Genomic DNA, 19,762 nt, shown 5'->3' on the forward strand with positions numbered 1-19,762 from the left:
AGATGATGGTGTCATCATGACAGCTTCCATGTATTAGGAGTGAGCTCATCTCAAGAAGCCCAAACATTGTGTTATTTTTAGAAAAAAAGAAAAGTATCAACTTGGCTCTGAAACTCATGTTTTGGTTTGCTTTTCTGCTATACTGTTAAATATCAGGACGAAGACATCATTTGTTATTATTTTGAGTGTAATCCATGGAACAAGATTCAAATGACTTCAGAAGTTATGATTGGGTATATTTATTTCTCTTCTGCCAGCCCAGCTTTCAAAGTAGTTGTAGGTTGGACGAAAGTGAGGATTGTTTCAGCACTTGTCGACTCTCTCCTTTTATCAGTTTCTCATGGATGAATTCCAGCCACTGCTTGCTCTCCTTGGAGGCATCTGTTGTTCCATTTTCCTGCTAAAGTGCATTTGGTTTTTGAAGTATTTTCTTCCTTACATATGGAATATTTTGCCTCCATCTTATTTTCGTTCAATGGGAGAATGGGCAGGTAAAGGCACCTTTGCTATTCTTATATGCCAATGTGGAGGGGAAAGATATTAGATATTTCTAGCTCAGTGCTAGAAAGTCCGTTTTCCATAAGGCTTATCTCTGAAAGCCTGGAGAATTCGGGAGAGAGATAGGAACTTGTTTCATTGTTCTAATGCATTGCTACAGGGTTCCTTTCATTTTCTTTTTTTACTGCAGCACATAGCAAATGATTTCCCTTTCTTTGGAAAATGTTTAAAACGAGCAAGTAATGGCTTGGAATCCAACTGGCTATTTGTTTGTGTTATGCAATTTCATAATATTTTTAATACTAAATGTTCTGCTTTTCAAGAATGCAATTGCTATTTTGTGCATATGTGTGTGTATATTTTTATTCCAGAATGATTCTGTCCTCATTTTTTAGATGCAAATAATTTTTCTCTTTCCTGGGCTGTAGTTCTTTAATGGTGGGATGAATCACAGAATAAGACTGGAATTTTAACCATTAATGATAAGTGTCTTAGATCACCTGTAAACATGTACGGTAATTGCCATTCTTGGGAAGAGATTCTTGGTGGGATTTATATTTTTTGGTAGAGGGAGAAGGATTGGATGAGAAGACATAAAAGATTAAGAACCACTGGCTGTTGTTGTTATTTTTTAATTTCTCATTAGAATCTGCAAGTATCTTCAGCAGAAAAACAAACAAACAAACAGCTTATCTTATTAGAACTTGGTAGGCTTGTATCACAACCATACTAGGCTTATGACTGCTGAACTGCCCCAGGTTTTCTTTTTCCTAATCTCTTACAATTTTACACAGGGGTATTTTTGTATGAAACTTTGCTACAACATCACTGCAAAGTAGACTCTTGGAAGGAAACAAATATAAGCAGTATAAGCACTGCAAAATTAATTTGCAGTCCTAAGTGCCCTCTCCTAGGATCAAGTCTTATTGAAAGCATAATGTTCTGATGTTCAGGAATTAAGAAAAATTAGAGCATTTGTAAAGATGTTATTTGCTATGTCTATATAAAATCCCCTCGAATTCATCAATATTTATTTTTCAGTGAAAAAGGACAGCTTTTTTTCTTTTAGATTTATGATTGGATATCTTATTCCCATATTTTCTATAAACAATATTTTCTCAATTATGCACTGAATTTCTATAGTATTGTATAGCTTCTAGCTTAGATATGTTATTATATCCAGGTGAAGAATTTTCAATGAATTTTTACTGAGTCCATATCTTTCTAAAACAGGATCCAGAAAATTAAGTAATAATTTACTTTCTCCTGACTTTTGGTATTCAGACTTTTACTACTTTTAAGACAATGTCTGCCTTTAATTTCAAACTCTTTTAAATTACAATCTTTTGAGTAACTTTAATTTCATTTTTCCACTTTCCAGCAGGTATAGCCTTGGCTGCAATATAAAGAGATTTTAGACAAGCAATTTGATCAATGCGTATTATAAAACCAAATCACCAAATTCTCCATTTGCTGCTTTCCATGCTGTTTCAAAACTAATGTAATAAAAACTCTGTTCTAATATAAATTAGGTCAAATGCATTTGCTAGGCCCCTACCTGTCTTACTTCTGAAGATGAAAGTGAGAGAGAAATATATATTAAGATGTATAAAGGGAATAAGATATTTAAAGATTATATTCTTTTTCTTTTAGTGGTCACTGGAGCAGGAGATGGAATTGGAAGAGCCTACTCCTTAGAGGTAGTAAACATGTACTTCATGACCAAATATTTTGGGCTCAGATAGTTTAGAATACATTCTTATATGCTTTGTAAATAGTTTATCATTAATACTGTGCCAAAATTCATGTTCCAACTTCTTGAAAGATTTTTTTTTCCTTGCCAAAGAGGTGTCAGGTTTTTTATTTTTTACTTTATTGCTGGAATGTCAATGTTATAGTTACAAAGGGGTAGCCAAAATGGTATTTGTGGTTATATATCATTCCACCAATCTGTCTACCACTCTGGTACATATCCATGCATCCAACTGAGTGGTAGAAAAAATAAGTTCCCCTTTTCTTCGGATTTAATTGATATCTGGGAACAAGGGAGGCTACAGTTCACTGGCAGGATGGTGGCAGAGTGGAAGATTTGCCGTTCAACCACACTGCTGAAGGACAACATAAACTGACCCTGCCCCAACCATGAGAATTAATCTAAATGTCCATTTGCATTGGATTATTTTATAAAGACTAATTTATTTTCCATCCATTTGCATAAGAGTAAAAGATAAAGGTATCTCTGTCAAATCATGTTTGAGTTTAGGGCACAGTGCTCACCTCCATTTCTTGGCCAGCATTGTCTGAAGACAATTTCCATGGTCATGTGGCCAGCATGGATATATGCCAAAGGTGCATAGAATGCTGTTGCCTTCTCACCGAAGTGGTACCTATTAATCTACTCACATTTGCATGCTTTTGAACTGCTGGAATGGGAGCTCACCCTGTTGCGCGATGCCTGGTCTTGAACCTGAGTTCAAGCTCAATGTCTTTAATCGCTGAGTCATCATGTCCCCTCTTGCATAAGAACAGGCATACAAAAGATACTTTAAAAAATAATTTACTTTAATACAGGGATAAACCATTGCCTACAATAATTATCTCGGTTCGGAACAATTTGATACAAACAGACTGTGTTCTGCATGATAAAGATTTCTGTGGACATTACTAAGCATGGCTTCAAATCCAGGAAGTGAACTGAGTTCTTTGTCAATAAATTGATAGTATCATCAGATGTTTCCATGGCATCAAATTCCAGGGGATGAGATGAAAGCAGTGATGGGATTCCGCCAGTTCGCACCACTTCGGGAGAATCGGTTGTTAACTTTCTGAGCAGTTTGGTGAACTGGTTGTTGGAAGAAATCATTAGGGCAGAGAACCAGTTGTTAAATTATTTGAATCCCACCACTGGATGAAAGCCACCTGTTTACACAGAATATTGCTATTCCAGCTGAAGGAAGTTTATTTATTTATTAGTCGCATTTCTATGCCGCCCAACTCCCTAGGGACTCATAAGTTGGGACCTATGTGTGATGGATCACACCAAACAACAAACCAGTGAAAACTCAATATGCTTCTTTCGTAGATCTAACACTAAGTTTTATGATGCCATATTTTTAAACCAGGAAAGAAAAAGTATTTTGAGTAGTCACCCTATAATATATATAACCTTGGATATTCTAGTTTACAGAGAAGAGAATTTTGAGATCATTTTTGTAACACAGTCATACAAAGATTGATGAATTGTTGATGTGCAAAAATACTTTTGACTTCTAGAAACCACATTGATTTTCTCCATGAACTCATATAGACAGAATGTATTAAATTTTACACAGTAAGTATGTGAAGATACACCCACAATCACCCATGCTCAATTCTTCTAAATGGTGGGATTGGCTTTACAGCATTTAAGTATGCTTTTTAGGATCATTTAGGAGATGCTCCATTAATTCAGCATACAATTTTAAATATTGCAAAACTTTGTCTTTCAGCTTGCCAAGCATGGGTTAAATGTGGTTCTCATAAGTCGGTCATTCAAAAACTTGGAGAAGGTAGCCTTGGAAATTGGTAAGTTTCTAAAAAGAAGGAACTTTGCCCATTATGTCTCATGTTCACATTGTAGCCTCACAGCAGAAGAATTCTTTATTAGAATGAAGTAAACAATGAGAAAGCCTTCAAGTCTAATCAGACTGAAAGTTACATTTAGAGGAAGAGAATAGAGAGAAAGAACACTGATTTAATATTGCATGCAGAAAGCTTTAAGTTCTACCAGTAGAATCATGCCTGGATAGAGAGATGCAAGACTTAATTCTGTTAAGTTCAAATAAAGTGCAATTGTGGAATTTTATTTTAGTTTTTAAATGAACCAACATGGCTTCCTGTATAATATTATCCTCACATTCAGTCCGGAGTTGGGACTAGCAGTTCATTAACACTGTGGGTTAAGTGCAACATCACTTGACCATAATTTGCAACTTCCTGCCGGCTTCCTTATTGACTTTGCTTGATGGAAGCATTTGCTTGATGGAAGCAAATGGTGATCATATGACTGTGGGGGTAATGTGACCATCGTAAATGTGTGCCAATTGCCAGAATTGTGATCCAGTGACTGCAGGGACATTGTGACAGTTGCAACTTTGAGACCAGGTCACAAATCATCTTTTTCAGCTCCATTGTAATTTCAGTCACTGACTAAACAAATGGTCAGAAAGCGAGAACTACATGTATTATGTTTCAAATGTCATTGTGATCAATAGATCAAAATAATGCATTATATTGTTCTAAGGCTATTTTTATTGAACTAACGTCATCAATTAAAGAAACCTTGCAACAGCAGTGGAGCACTATATCTTTCTCAAGAAAATGTTACTGAATCTAATACCAAAACACCATAAACTGCTGGATGACAAAAATTGATTTATTCATGGCATAATATATGATCACTTTGTGTCTTGCTTACTAAGAATTTGACCAACATTTATTAATACTAAAGCTTGTATGCTAATTCATCTGTTAATCTCTAAGATAAACAAAATTTGTGTAGTTTTTCCTAAAATAAGATTTTAGTAAAAGTTACAATAAATTTTGGAAGCTGCTTCTTATTCATTGTGTGACTTCCAGCACTGGATATGAATATCTGATATTAAGTCGTATAGTAACTGTTTTCCAGTCTTTCTGCCATTCTTATAAACAGCAAACTGGCTCCAAATATATTTAAATGGATGTAACATTCCAGGTAAAGTCCCTGTTTTCGTGTGCTCATAGATTTAATCTATTTAAACTTAATACAACTATAGGGGGGAAATAAATTAATATAAAAACCCCTCCTTCTCCTTCATGCAGAACAAACGACTCAGAGAACTGTGAAAATCATACAAGCTGACTTCACAGAAAATGACATATATGAAAAAATTGAAGAAAATCTTCAAGGATTAGAAATTGGAATTTTGGGTAAGTTAACCAAAAATAGAAAAATGAAGTTACCAGAAATTAAACTGGTTCAAAGAGATGTTTCTTTTTATGAATTTGTTAAATGTAACCATTTTTTAAAAAACATTAAAACTCTGGTGAAGTTTTTTAAAAGTCATCCATCAATAAAAGCAACCAGTGACAAGTGTATAAGAATTTAATTTTTAACCACTACTTTGGTTGGAGATACTAATAAAAACAAAACAATTTTTTTGTCAGTTGCCCTTTTTACCTTTTCCCTATACAGGAGAGTGTTACCTGTCCAGAGTCAGAAATCTCCGTTCTTCTGACTCTGATGGACCAAAATCCCACAAGCACTACACCTTGCTAAGATTGACTCACAGCCAGCTTCTTCCTATTCAAGGCCTTACAAGAGAGGTCTTCAAACTTGGCAGCTTTAAGACTTGTGGACTTCAACTCCCAGAATTCTGGGAGTTGAAGTCCACATGTCTTAAAGCTGCCAAGTTTGAAGACCTCTGCCTTACAACCTCCTCAGCATCTGATGAGCATCACTTGCCTAGCATGGGGTAGAAATATATAATTGGGTATCATCCACACATCAGCTTACTGATACCAAATCCCATGTTTTTTTTTTTTATTGCAAAAGTTTTACAATTACATTTTCACCCCTTTTTTCACCCCCCCACCTCCCTCCCCAAACTTCCCATCCTCCCTAACCCTCCCTAACCCTCCCCCCCAGACTTCCCTATTATGTACTCATAACTAATAATACTGATATATATACCTGAACCCATCCCTCCCCCTATATTATCTTCCCTCTTTATCTCTTTACATTAAGATATTTCTAATACATTATTTTCAAATAAAAACTATTTGGTACTTTCTAGTTTGGTATTTGTTCTGAACATATTCTATCCACCTTTTCCATTCCCATTCATAAGTCTCTTGTGAACAATCTTTTAAATATGCTGAAATCTTCGCCATCTCTGCAAAACTGACCAAATCCCATGTTGATGAATGACCTCTACCAGTGGCTTCTTATAAATAAGAAAGAAAGAAAGAAAGAAAGAAAGAAAGAAAGAAAGAAAGAAAGAAAGAAAGAAAGAAAGAGAGAGAGACTTGTGTCATTAAATTGAGGACCCAGTTGTGGGGGCAATAAGCTGACTTTGTATAAATATACAAAAGAATGAAGGCTATTGCTTAGCGCATTGTAAGCCACCCTGAGTCTCCGGAGAAGGGCGGCATATAAATCAAATTTTAAAAAAAATTAAAAAAAAATACCCCACATAATAGGGGCTCAGGATTGGACCTCTCCTCCCCACTAGCATTGATTGCTACTGACCACAGAGAAAGGAGGAGAATCACTGCTGAATAGTGTCCTCCACTCTCAGTTCCTGGAGCTAATTCAACAAGGTCAATAGTATCAAAAGCCACTGAGAGATCCAGAAGAACCAGAAGGACTGTATCACCCACATCCAGAGCCCTCCAAAAGTTGTTGATATATGTTACCAATCAGTGGTGAAATCCAAATTTTTTTACTACCGGTTCTGTGGGCATGGTTTGGTGGGTGTGGTGTGGCTTGGTGAGCGTGGCTTGGTGCGTGTGGCAGGGGAAGGATACTGCAAAATCTCCATTCCCACCAGACTCCAGAGGAAGAATACTGCAAAATCCCCATTTCCTCCTGATCAGCTGGGACTCGGGAGGCAGAGAATAGATGGGGGCGGGGCCAGTCAGAGATGGTATTTACCGGTTCTCCAAACTATTCAAAATTTCCGCTACCGGTTCTCCAGAACTGGTCAGAACCTGCTGAATACCATCTCTGAGTGTGTGCATTTTCTATGCAGCGGCTACTTCTGGCTAATAGGTCAAGCTCTGGACTTCTTGTTCTATTGTGCCTGCACTGCCATTCCCTCATGACATCATTTCTTGTGCCTTTTGCTCTGCCAGCTAGACCAATTTTGAACAAGGTGTGGCATGGTGTGGCTTGGTGGGCGTGGCTTGGTAGGTGTGGCAGGGGAAGGATACTGCAAAATCCCCATTCCCTCCACACTCCTGGGGGAAGGATATTGCAAAATCTCCATTCCCACCCCACTCTGGGGCCAGCCAGAGGTGGTATTTGCCAGTTCTCCAAACTACTCAAAATTTCTCCTACCGGTTCTCCAGAACTTGTTGGATTTCACCCTTGCTACCAATGCTGCTTGGTACTATAGCTCAGCCTGAATCAGGGCTGAAAAGCATCAGCCATTACTCAGCAAAACATTGTGTGTGATAGTTTCTCTTCTTGTATTCTTTAAATTTACATACTGTTAAATTATCATCATCAGATAGACGTGGTTGATCTGACATTAGTGTTATTAGGAAACAACAGTCAAGAATCATGTTTATCTGAATGGATTCTGTGTATTCTCTATCTTCAGAAAAAAGCAACTTCAGTCAGGGTTGGGAACCTATTATAGGGAGTTTGTTATTTCAATAAAAAAGGCAAGGGCATAAATGGTTTGGTCTCTCTCTCTCTCTCTTTTTTTTTTCAGCAGTGAAAAATAGAGCTTTGCCTTTTAAAAATGCCAATACAACTTAGGAGGCAGGGGACTCTGGAGACCAAAAGAGTGGGCCCTTGGGCTGCATGGGATCCAGAGGCCCTAATTGTTCCACCATACTTCATGATTCTAATTTGCTTTCTCCACCCTTTTTTTTTATTAGTTAACAATGTTGGAATGCTACCTAATCGCTTTCCGTGCCATTTTCTTAATATTCCAGACAAAGATGAGGTAAGGATTCTTCTATAATAGTAATAAGATCGTGTATTTGGTTTTTTCCACACAAAATGTACTATCAGCCACGCTACGTAGAACAGACCAGAGAAACAAACTCCACAGGGACCATAAAATTATACTTTATTTAGTTGAGCTATAACATAGAGCATTATAAACTCAACCGTGCTTTACTACCCCTCCTTCTTATACTCTAGCATTCAAGGTTGAGCCTCTTCCCAAATATTACCTTGTTTATCAGGGCTTAAAAAATGTTTCAGGTAATAGCTCTTGTATATTTCTATTGTGATCATCTCCCATATTCTCTAAAATCCTGATCATTTCCCATATTCTCTAGAATACGGGACTAAGTTTTGTTGAAGTAAACAGGTAGCCAATAATCAAGTTTTCTAAATTTGATTGACCCTTGATTCACATTTGAATTATTTTTTTATGAAGTTTTGTGTCAAGAAGCACTCAACCTGGCAGGGAGGAGAGTTCAAGCGTAGAGTAAGCCTGGATTCACTATACAAATGCCAAAGGGCTAGGACTGACTCCTACTAATTTCCTTGGAGCCTTATCTATTTGTTCCCAAGAGAAGACTTCTAGTCTGGGGAGATTCCTGTATTATAGGCAGAGCACAATAAAGTAATTATTTTGAACTGTACATGTGTGGGTCTGGTTCAGTGGTGAAATCCAAATTTTTTTATTACCGGTTCTGTGGCCATGGCTTGGTGGGCGTGGTGTTGCTTGGTGGGTGTTTCTTGGTGGGCGTAGCAGGGGAAGGAGACTGCAAAATCTCCATTCCCACCCCACTCCAGGGGAAGGATACTGCAAAATCCCCATTCCCTCCTCACTCCTGGGGAAGGATACTGAAAAATCTCCATTCCCACCCCACTCCAGGGGAAGGATACTGCAAAATCCCCATTCCCTCCCCACTCCTGGGTTCAGTGAGAGGTGGTATTTGCCAGTTCTCCGACCTACTCAAAATTTCTGCTACCGGTTCTCCAAACTACTCAAAATTTCCGCTACCGGCTCTCTAGAACCTGCTGGATTTCACCCCTGGTCTGGTTGTTCTTGTCTGACATTTTGACTAGACTCAAACATGCATTTCTGGACACAATTGGATGTTTAAGGAAATGTAATGGAATATCACAAAATGGTTGTTTTGGATTGTAGGCAGTCAAGATGTTTATTTCTGCAGCAAAATACCAATTTTATAGAAAGGAAAAATGTTAAATTGGGGAAGATTGACTTATGCTACATACAAACCATCATGCTGAATAATGTTTGGCTTATCCTATATAAGCAAATTAATCCTCATGAAATAGGAAGGCTCATGCAGCCCTGGTGGGAACAGATTTTTAAACATCTCATTCTAGAAACTGAGGTCAAACTGAATTTTCTGAGCATATTGTTCTCTTCAAATCAGCACAACTGCCATGTAACCCATTTATTATTTTCAACAGGACCTCATTAATTGCAACATCATGTCTATCATTAAGGTATGTATTACAGACCAGGACAGCTCTTTATGTTTGTTTGCCAAAAAGTAAGGTATAACATTTGAACTGAAGGCAAAGAAATACAGACATTGACAATGTCTGGCTTTCTGGACTGCAATTCTTTGTCATCCCACAGACTAAGGATGATACTTACACAATTCTTCTCCTTCTGTTGTATCATTTGCACCCAAGAGTTTGCTGTTCCTCCACTTTGCCTTTATGCTGGTTCCCTTCCTCTTTGGATGTTGAAACATGACATTAGAATGGGTATCCACCTAGGCTAGCTAAACAAAATTTCTGATAGCAAAACAAAATTTCTAAAGCTAGACATATCAGTTTTACTTTCCCATCACATCATACAATCAAAAGAATTTTAGTGGTAAATATGTGAAAACAAGTATATTAGTGTCTTTGCTTATCATTTAGCTATAGGCCAGTGATGGCGAACCTTTTCGGCACTGAGTGCTGAAAAGGTTGAGTGGAAACGTCGGGGCCACTCTCCGGAAAAGCCAAACTTCCAGGTTCTAGTGTGCATGCACGCCCGATGATCAGCTGGCCAGCGCTCATGTGCAGGCCGGTTTTCAGCACTGCCGTGTGCACGAAGGAATCACGCTCCGGAAAAGCCAAACTTCCAGGTTCTGGCGCTCATGCACACCAGTCAATCAGCTCGCTGGAGTGCATGCACAGGCCAGTTTTTGGCACTGCCATGCGCGCAAAAGACAGCTGATCATCGCGCACGCATGCATGCCAGAAACCCAGAAGACAAACAGGCAAGGCTGCGCGTACCGGGGACATGGCTTCATGTGACACTTTGGGCACGCATGCCATAGATTTGCCATCACGGATATAGGCAATGTAGGAAAGTATATAGACCTATAGTGACACAATTTCTCACAATGTGTTCTGACCTAGGCCTCCTAAGTCAGTAAAACATACGAGTAGTCTCAAAAACCTCTTTTATTGCAACAGCTGTGAATTCTGTTCATTCACAGATGAGTCCCAAATAGTTGTAAAGAGTCCTTCGGGATAAGGCTGATAATCACCCACCTTTATCTTCCTTGACACGCTGCCAAAGACCTAATTGGCAAAGCCACACGGAGTCTAGAATTAAACAGACTTTAAACTGCACAGAATTAACGTTGTTTTCTGCAAAGGCTCATGTGCCTTTGCTCCTCTTTTAAGTCTTATGGGAGGGGCCAATTATCTCCAAGCTCTACTCCCGAGTCATCCCTTTTGTTTTAACTGTTCTTGCCTTCTGGCAGCTCTGCGCACGCACACACTGGGAACAGGCTCCCCCTGTTCCTCTGCCTCGCTGAGGTCTGGCTCTGGAGGCTCTGGAAGCAGCACTTACCTCCCAGATGGCCTTTTCTCTGCCTCTGATGCAAAGCCCTGGTCCGAGCTTTCCCCAGACTCCAGGACTGAACCATGTTCCTCCCCAGCCTCCTCACTGTCCGACTCTGCTGCCAGCTCTGCAGGCTACTGGCAGACCACAACACAATGTTCTTTTTAAAACAAAGTGGGTTTAGCATTTAGTTCTTGACTCTTGCCCTGGCAAAACTAGGATTTCTTTCTTAACAATCTGGGACAACAGTATATCTTGAACTGATATAAGTTCATTGCAGTTTTATCTAATAATATGATACTAAAGCCTTTGCTACCACATTTCCTTCTGAGCTATCAGGAAAAGCTGCTTAAGCTTTGTGTTTACAACTTATCTCAAACATCTTTAAGTGGTATCAAATTTTTTTCCCCCCCTGAACATAATCTGACAGCTGCTGCTTTGATATATATTCAAACACTTTTGTTGATTCAAACCAACAAAAACAAACCAACAAAAAAGATGCAAAATATTTTGGTTGCTGTATGCATTTCTTAATAGGCCCTGATTTTAAATTGGACAAATTGTCAAAAATACCATTCAGTGCGACCTCAACAGAGATAAGGAACTGGACCTTTCCACATTGGCAAGTCTGTTTTTTTGACTTAACTGATTTTTATTTCTAGTAAGAAAAATATGGAGGAAAATCTGAATGTTATAAGCAGATAATAGCTGCATAACAAAAGCCTTACCTGGAACTGTTCATGGAAAACTTTGACTATCACTTCTCATTTGTTTACTTTAACAAGATGTAAGAGGGTTTTCTTGCTACTTGAATCCATATTTTTTAAGACGGAAGGCACATTTGAAATGATGAGAATACAAGTAGTCCTCAACTTACGATCAGCTATTTAATGACTGGTCAAAGTTACAATGAATTTAGAAAAGACTACTTATTTCCTTTCCTCGAAGTTATGACTGCTGTGCATAGTCCAGCCATGTGGTTGCATTTTGGGCATTTGGCATTCAGCTTGCATTTACGTCCTTCATGGACGTAACAATTCTATGAATGTTTTCAGGCGGTGAAGCAGGGGTGAAATCAATTTAACTTCTCTACTGTTTCGGAAGTGTGTGTGCTGCATGTGTGTGATTTTGGACCCTCTGCAGGTGCACAAAGCCTTCTGCGCATGCACAGAGGGTAAAAAAACAGGTTACTTCCTGGTTAAAACCAGGAAGTAACAATGTCCAGGTGGGTGGGTGGAGCCTCATGCTGCTGCCACTACCGGTTCTCCAAACCACCTGCCACAGCTGCTACTGGTTCGCCCGAACTGGTGCTTTATTTCAAAAGGAAAGGGAAAAAAAGTCTCTCTCTCTCTCTCTCTCTCTCTCTCTCTCTCACTCACACACACACACACAAACACACACACACACACATGCACACACACACAGAGTCAATATCTAATTTGGGACATCCGTATGTTTAGGGCATTGCAATGACTATATTGCCAAACTTTGCTGAATTTTCTCAAACAAGCTATGAGGTGTAGTTTTAATTATCCTTTTTTTTTTTTAGATGACGCGAATTGTTTTGAAACAAATGGTGGCAAGGTAAAGCAATTTTCCACATTATTATTTATTTATTTATTCTTTTCTTCAGGGAAGTTTTTCGATTTTGATGAACCTTGGGCTGATTTGTGTTGACATAAATTACATCTTTTTCCAGAGTACTGCATAGTTGCAAACTAGATATTAGATCATATCACAGGGTCAACTTAGGCAGCCCATCCCATATCATAGAAAGAATGTTCCATGGCAATTCTCTTTTGCCCATAAATTAAGCAACTGAAACTGCTAATGAATTCAAATTCACCAGGTATTTGAATCAATTAGTTAATGTTATTTTAGCAGTTTGCAGGTTGGCCTTGAAAGATATACATTATGACAGGGGTTTTTTATTGTGGATTTCTCCATACATCAAAGGAAACACAGAGATCTTGCAGTCCTTGTCTTAAAAGGTAAAGGTTCCCCTCGCACATATGTGCTAGTTGTTCCCGACTCTAGGGGGCAGTGCTCATCTCTGTTTCAAAGCCGAAGAGCCAGCACTGTCTGAAGACATCTCCGTGGTCATGTGGCCAACATGATTAAATGCCAAAGGCGCACGTTACCTTCCCACCAAAAGTGGTGCCTATTTTTCTACTTGCATTTTTTACGTGCTTTTGAACTGCTAGGTTGGCAGAAGCTGGGACAAGTAATGGGAGCTCATCCCGTTACGCGGCACTAGGGATTCGAACCACTGAACTGCCAATCTTTCAATCGACAAGCTCAGCGTCTTAGCCACTGAGCCACCGCATCCCAAGTCCTTGTCTTATATGAGTGTAAATACTTGTTAGCTCAATGAAATGCCATAAATCTTTAGTGATCTAAGAAAATTGAGCTTAGGTAAGTATTGGCGTCTATGAAACCTGAGTAAGCGTATTAGTTTAGTCCATGCAAGATACCTAAAAGTTATTTTCATTTTAAATTTCAGAAAAAAAGGTCTAATTCTTAACCTTTCATCAGCCATTGGCACCTTTCCTTGTCCTTTATATACAATATATTCTGCGTCTAAGGTATGGTTTGAATTTTTTTTGTATTTCAGATTTTATCTATTGTTATCGGTTTTATGAGACTAAAAAAAAATACCTTGTCATAGTGGGGTTAGGCTTCCCTAAAGGGAAATCTGAACAGCTGTGCAATGTTCCTGATATTCTTTTCTAAAAGCTAAAATCAGACATACTCCCATTACAAGGCTGTGATGAACCCTGCAAAGGTTATTCAGAGCCCTGATGTTAGAAAAACTGGAAAACCAAAGAAAAAATGGGTTTTTTTTCTCTCATGAACTGATGAAATAGGAACATAGGACAATGTCCTGTCAGCCCATGTACACATTTATTTATTAGATTGCTAGCAAACATTAAGCAAGATAAAAAAAAAAGGCAGAAACTTTGTCTAAAGTATTTTTGTTTTAATCCCAAATTACTTTTAAAAAAAGTTACCAGAAAACTAATATAATTTGTCCAAAACAGGAAGGGGAGAAGTGGTTAAACTGTTTTATTTTGAGCTGTTTTATTTTGAGCCATTTAATCTTTTGTCCCCATTATTATGATAGCAAGCTTGTTTATCTGTCCAGTTCTTAAATTATTATTCTTTTTTCAAATATTTATTTGGAATACCTGAACATGTTACTTATAAAAATAATCAAGCAACGAATCACCGAACACCTAGAAGCAAACAAAGTAATAACCAAAAGCTAACATGGGTTTGTCAAAAACAGATCATTCCAGACTAATTTTATTGCATTCTTTGACAAAGTGACAAAATTAGTGGACCAGAGGAATGCTGTCGATATAATTTACTTGGACTTCAATAAAGCATTTGATAAAGTAGACCATAACCTACTATTAGGTAAAGTAGAAAAATGTGGGTTAGACAGCATCACCACCAGATGGATTCGTAACTGGCTGACCAACTGCACTCAACGTGTAATCCTCAATGGAACTGCATCTACATGGAGGGAAGTATGCAGTGGAGTACCCCAGGGTTCTGTTTTAGGCCCAGTGCTCTCCAACATCTTCATCAATGACTTGGACGAGGGGATAGATGAGGAACTCATCAAATTTGCAGAATACACCAAGCTGGCAGGAATAGCCAACACTCCAGAAGATAGGCTCAAGATACAGAAGGATCTTGACAGACTTGAACATTGGGCGCTATCTAATAAAATGAAATTCAACAGTGAAAAAAGTAAAGTTCTATATTTAGGGAAGAAAAACAAAATGCACAGGTACATATATGTGGTACCTTGCTTAACAGTAGTAACTGTGAGAGGGAACTTAGAGTCCTAGTGGACAACTATTTAGATATGAGCCAGCAGTGTGCAGCAGTTGCCAAAAAAGCCAACATAGTTCTGGGCTGCATAAACAGAGGGATAGAATCAAGATCACGTGAAGTGTTAATACCACTTTATAATGCCTTGGTAAGGCCACACTTGGAATATTGCATTCAGTTTTGGTCACCACGATGTAAAAAAGATGTTGAGACTCTAGAAAGAGTGCAGAGAAGAGCAACAAAGATGATTAGGGACTGGAGGCTAAAACATATGAAGAATGGTTGCAGTAACTGGGTATGTCTAGTTTAATGAAAAGAAGGACTAGGGGAGACATGATAGCAGTGTTCCCATATCTCAGGGGTTGCCACAAAGAAGAGGGAGTCAAACTATTCTTCAAAGCACCTGAGGGTAGAACAAGAAGCAATGGGTGGAAACTAATCAAGGAGAGAAGCAACTTAGAACTGAGGAGAAATTTCCTGACAGTTAGTGTTGGTTATCACCTTCAAAGCGCTCCATGGCATAGGGCCTAGCTATCTCCGAGACCGCCTGCTGCTACTGACGACCTCCCATCGACCCGTGCGCTCCCACAGAGTGGGCCTCCTCAGGGTGCCATCAGCCAGACAGTGTAGGCTGGTGACCCCCAGGGGGAGGGCCTTCTCTGTGGGGGCACCTACCCTCTGGAATCAGCTCCCCCCAGAGATAAGGAGAATCCAGGACCTCAGTGCCTTCCGTCGTGCCCTTAAAACCCATTTTTTCAAGCAAGCCGGGCTGGCTTAAGATGAAATTTTTAATTGTTTTTAAATGTTTTAAATGTTTTAATTGGTAATGAGTTTTAATTGGGCCAAATTTATATATCTTTTAATTGTTTTTTAATATTTGTCCTGCATGTTTTTTAATTTTGGCTGTACACCGCCCTGAGTCCTCAGGGAGAAGGGCGGTATAGAAATTCAATAATAAATAAATAAATAAATAAATAATAAGTGGAACAACTTGTCTGCAGAAGTTGTGAATGCTCCAACACTGGAAATTTTTAAAAAGATGTTGGATAACCATTTGTCTGAAGTGGTGTAGGGTTTCCTGCCTGGGCAGGGAGTTGGACTAGAAGACCTCCAAGGTCCTTTCCAACTTTGTTATTCTATTTCTATTTCTATTTCTAACTCCCAGTTCACTAGAGGGAGAGAATATATGCAGCTCTCTTGTGATTGGGATTCCTAGATAATCCTGTTTTCCAAATTAACATATATTTTGCGAATGTCTCAAGGGATCTTTTATACCTGAATTAACTGAACTGAATGTGGGTGCAACTTTCTATATTCTCAGTAGGAAAGAACTATTCAGCAATGGCACTGCGTAGTGATAGGAAGGGGAAAAATGGAAAGATTTTGAAAAAGGACCTTGAATGAAATCAGGTTTTAGATCTAACCAAATAATTTGACAAACATGTACAATGAATGTGATAGTCTTTAAAACTGTCCCTTGATTTTTCTGTAATTCTACCTAGGCTTTTGTATATACATTTTCCAAAGCACTTCAGATGGAATATAAGTCAAAAGGAATTGTGATACAGGTAATTTACATTTCTTTTTTTGCTTTTTGCAATAAGCATCAAATCAATTGAATAGATTGCATGTTGGAGGTTATGGAAAGGTTTATCATGTTTTCTTTCCTCCTGCTTTTAAAAACTCCTTTTCTCTTCTTTATGTCTTCATAAAGAACATATATATATATATATATATATATATATATATATATATATATATATATATATATATATATATATATTCTCCAATGAAGTATGAACATGTTACAGTTTACAACATCTTCTGGAATGTGAAACAGTGACTGTTATTTTTCTCCTTATTTCAGGCAGTGACTCCCTTTGCTGTTTCTACTCCAATGATCATGCATAAGCAACCCAATCTGATCACCAAAACAGCAGAAGAATTTGCACGAGAGTCACTGAGATATGTTACATTTGGTGATGAAACATTTGGATGTTTAGCCCATGAAATCTTGGTAATCCAGTTATGAATTTGAGTTAGGTTGCAAAAATAGAGTGCTTTCCTCTAACACAATGTTTCTCAACCATGTCAACTTGAAGATGTGTGGACTTCAAGACTGGTTGGGGAATTCTTGGAGTTGAAGTCCACAGCTCACTGTGGCTTTCAACTCTTCAAGATGACATGGTTGAGAAACACTATTCTGACAGCAGTTTTTGCTGTGTTAGTCTATGGTAGCCAAAAATTAGGAATCTGATAGCATTTTTCCCCAACTAATGCATTTTATTAAAAGGCTTAAGTTGATTATGATCACATCTGTTGAAGCAGGTTGTAAGTCATGAAAACTCATGCCTTTTAATTAAAAAATTGTTAGTCTGAAAAACTGCAAAAAGTTCTTCTGAGTTTTAGCTAGCAGTATATGAGACACTGATGCTCTAATTTAATTTTAGCTTCAGTAATTCACACTCCAAAACTAGTCTTCTTAGAAAGACTAGTTGCCTGCCCATATATTATACAACTTTATATGGCCATGCAAATACCACATTGAATTTTTGAGATTTGTGAAGAATCCTATCACAGACTTAAAATTAACTCTTGCCTCTTATATCTGTTTTTTTTTTAATCTGAAAATTAAATTGGCTGTAAAATAGCTGAGAGCCATGTATGATGCAAAGACTTGGGGTTGTACATTGAGAATACTTTAGATAATAGATTTTGTATTATGCCATAATGAAGAAAACTTTAGATCTTTTTGGTGCTTCACCGAATCCACATTGATTATCAATTTGCATCTGAATGTTTATAACACTATAATGATGAAGGATCTCTAGTTTACATCACATGCCTTACATGTAGAAAATTCCAGGTTCTTTGTAACCAGACAATTCCTGGCATTTTTGGTTAAAGAAAGATCTTGGATTTATTAGTGATAGACAAAACTGTTTCTTGATACCTTCCATACATAACCAGCATAATTGTTGATGTGCTGCTTGGATGTTATGGCAAAGGGAATCAAAAACATCTGGATGGCACAATGTTATTTGAATATCTATTGTACTTAGAACATACCAGAAAGACAACTGTTAGAAGCTTGCTGAGAGGTGAGCTGAATCATAAATGTGCAGCAACAACACAAGCTTTCCAGTGTATTGTTAAAGATATTTTCACTGCCAGGGAAAGATGTTAAATATACCAGAGTAACATGGCTGCATTTGGGTGCCATGCATGACAATGCCTGTGATGGGAGATTTGAACCTCTGCCTCGGCCCCCAAAATGCCTTTAGCTTAGTCTTGCTATTGTGCACCAAATTTTGTGTTGTTCTAATTTATAAAAGTGTGAGATCATATGTGGAATTAATTAATCTTCATTTTGTTTCTCTCTCTCTTTCTTCTTTTGATAAAGGCACGATTTGTACAGTGTATTCCTTTTTGGTTGCTCCAGAACAACAAAGTACAAGAAACTGTGATATGCCTTATGACGGAGCATTCCAAAAGATAACATTTTATCCACTTCGTGAGCCTGCTTGAGGATCTGGTATGAATTATAGCAGCAGTCAGCTTGATTAATTGCAAGATTTTGAAACATGCATGAAAACAGCCCTTCAGTATCTTTTTTTTTTTAATCATGTACTCATTTCTGTTTTGTTTATCCATTTTATTGCTTCCATTATTTGCTGATGCATATTTTTAAGCACTGTTATTTCCAACCATGATTTATACACTTGATTTTATTTTCACAATGGCTTTAGCGGGAAATAATTGTATAGAATTATTTTAGGAAAAAGTTCAGTGTGTTAGGTATGAACAAGAGCAAATGGAGATATGACTATTTAGTATGTATTGCATCTGCAAATCAAAGTTGACTATCATATATTTTTAGTCAATTATTTGATTTTGTTTGTATGTAAATAAAGTGATTTAACCTAAAGGATAAATGATAGATGGGAATCACTTTAGAAGAAATGAAGATATGTTTTTAAATATAATTCTCTCTCTCTCTCCCTGTCTCTATCTCTCTCATCCATCTATTTCTATTTTTTTGATCCACCTACATTTTCTATAGCTTAATAAATGCTGATTATAAGCCACTTGTTTTCTCTTTTGCTTCTGTATCTTTATTTTTCTTCTGAAATCCAAACAACCAGCTCACAGAGTGATAATTAGAATAGCTATGTACTGATAATATCCATACCTGTTGAGAAAGAATTAGCATTAGGTATTTATTTTTATCAATGTCTATTTTTGAGTTGATTTGTTCTTGAACACATACAGTTGTCTTCAGCTGTAGCTTGGTTGAATTACAGAAATTTCAACCAAGAAACAGCTGAAGACAGCTGCTAGAGTTCAGAATGAATCAACCCAAAAACAGACCTTGATAAAAAAAAAGATATTCACCAGATAATATATGGTTATAATTCACTAGGTTGATAGGATTGGAAAACTTGTTAAGGAACTGGGAATGTTCAAGGTCTCTCTCATTTCTTTTTTACACTGCCAACACACTTAAATCACTTACCACATTTTTTCATTAATTGGTGTGTTATTGTAATCCTGACAAGTGAAGATGTAAGGGAATGTTTACATACACAGCGTGTTAGATACAATGAAGGTCAAAGTAACTACTTTAAAGATGTAGCTGGCCCCTCCATTCTTCTCTTTCTCCTCCTCTGAGCAAACATCAGGGAAACCAGTATTTTTCAGTAAATGGTCAATACTTATTTGGGGCCACAAAATCAGTACTCTGTACTGGGTTCTTTGATAAAAGATATGTTCAGGCAACTAAATCCTTTCTTGGCAAGATATTTACAAGATTTGTACATACGTGATAAAACCACATCATGAAAACAGATGGTAAAGTCAATGCTGATTGAGGCTACACTAGGGAACAACATTAGTTC

At 37.7% G+C, this 19,762-nt stretch overlaps 1 protein-coding gene across 1 annotated transcript; it reads left to right on the forward strand.

Annotated features, from left to right (window-relative positions):
• HSD17B3 (hydroxysteroid 17-beta dehydrogenase 3) lies at window positions 1–18,952 on the forward strand. Its single transcript, XM_034410080.3, has 11 exons — window positions 1–491; window positions 2,152–2,198; window positions 3,987–4,062; window positions 5,338–5,445; window positions 8,125–8,192; window positions 9,644–9,679; window positions 12,571–12,605; window positions 13,525–13,606; window positions 16,367–16,432; window positions 16,732–16,881; window positions 18,268–18,952. Exons 1-11 carry the CDS (start codon window positions 341–343, stop codon window positions 18,361–18,363), a joined length of 915 nt encoding a protein of 304 aa, XP_034265971.1. The 5' UTR covers window positions 1–340; the 3' UTR covers window positions 18,364–18,952.
• The last annotated feature ends 810 nt before the right edge of the window (window positions 18,953–19,762 follow it).

The sequence above is a fragment of the Pantherophis guttatus genome, chromosome 2 (assembly GCF_059756535.1).
Source record: "Pantherophis guttatus breed Tessera chromosome 2, ASM5975653v1, whole genome shotgun sequence".
In the NCBI taxonomy this organism is placed as follows: domain Eukaryota; kingdom Metazoa; phylum Chordata; class Lepidosauria; order Squamata; family Colubridae; genus Pantherophis; species Pantherophis guttatus.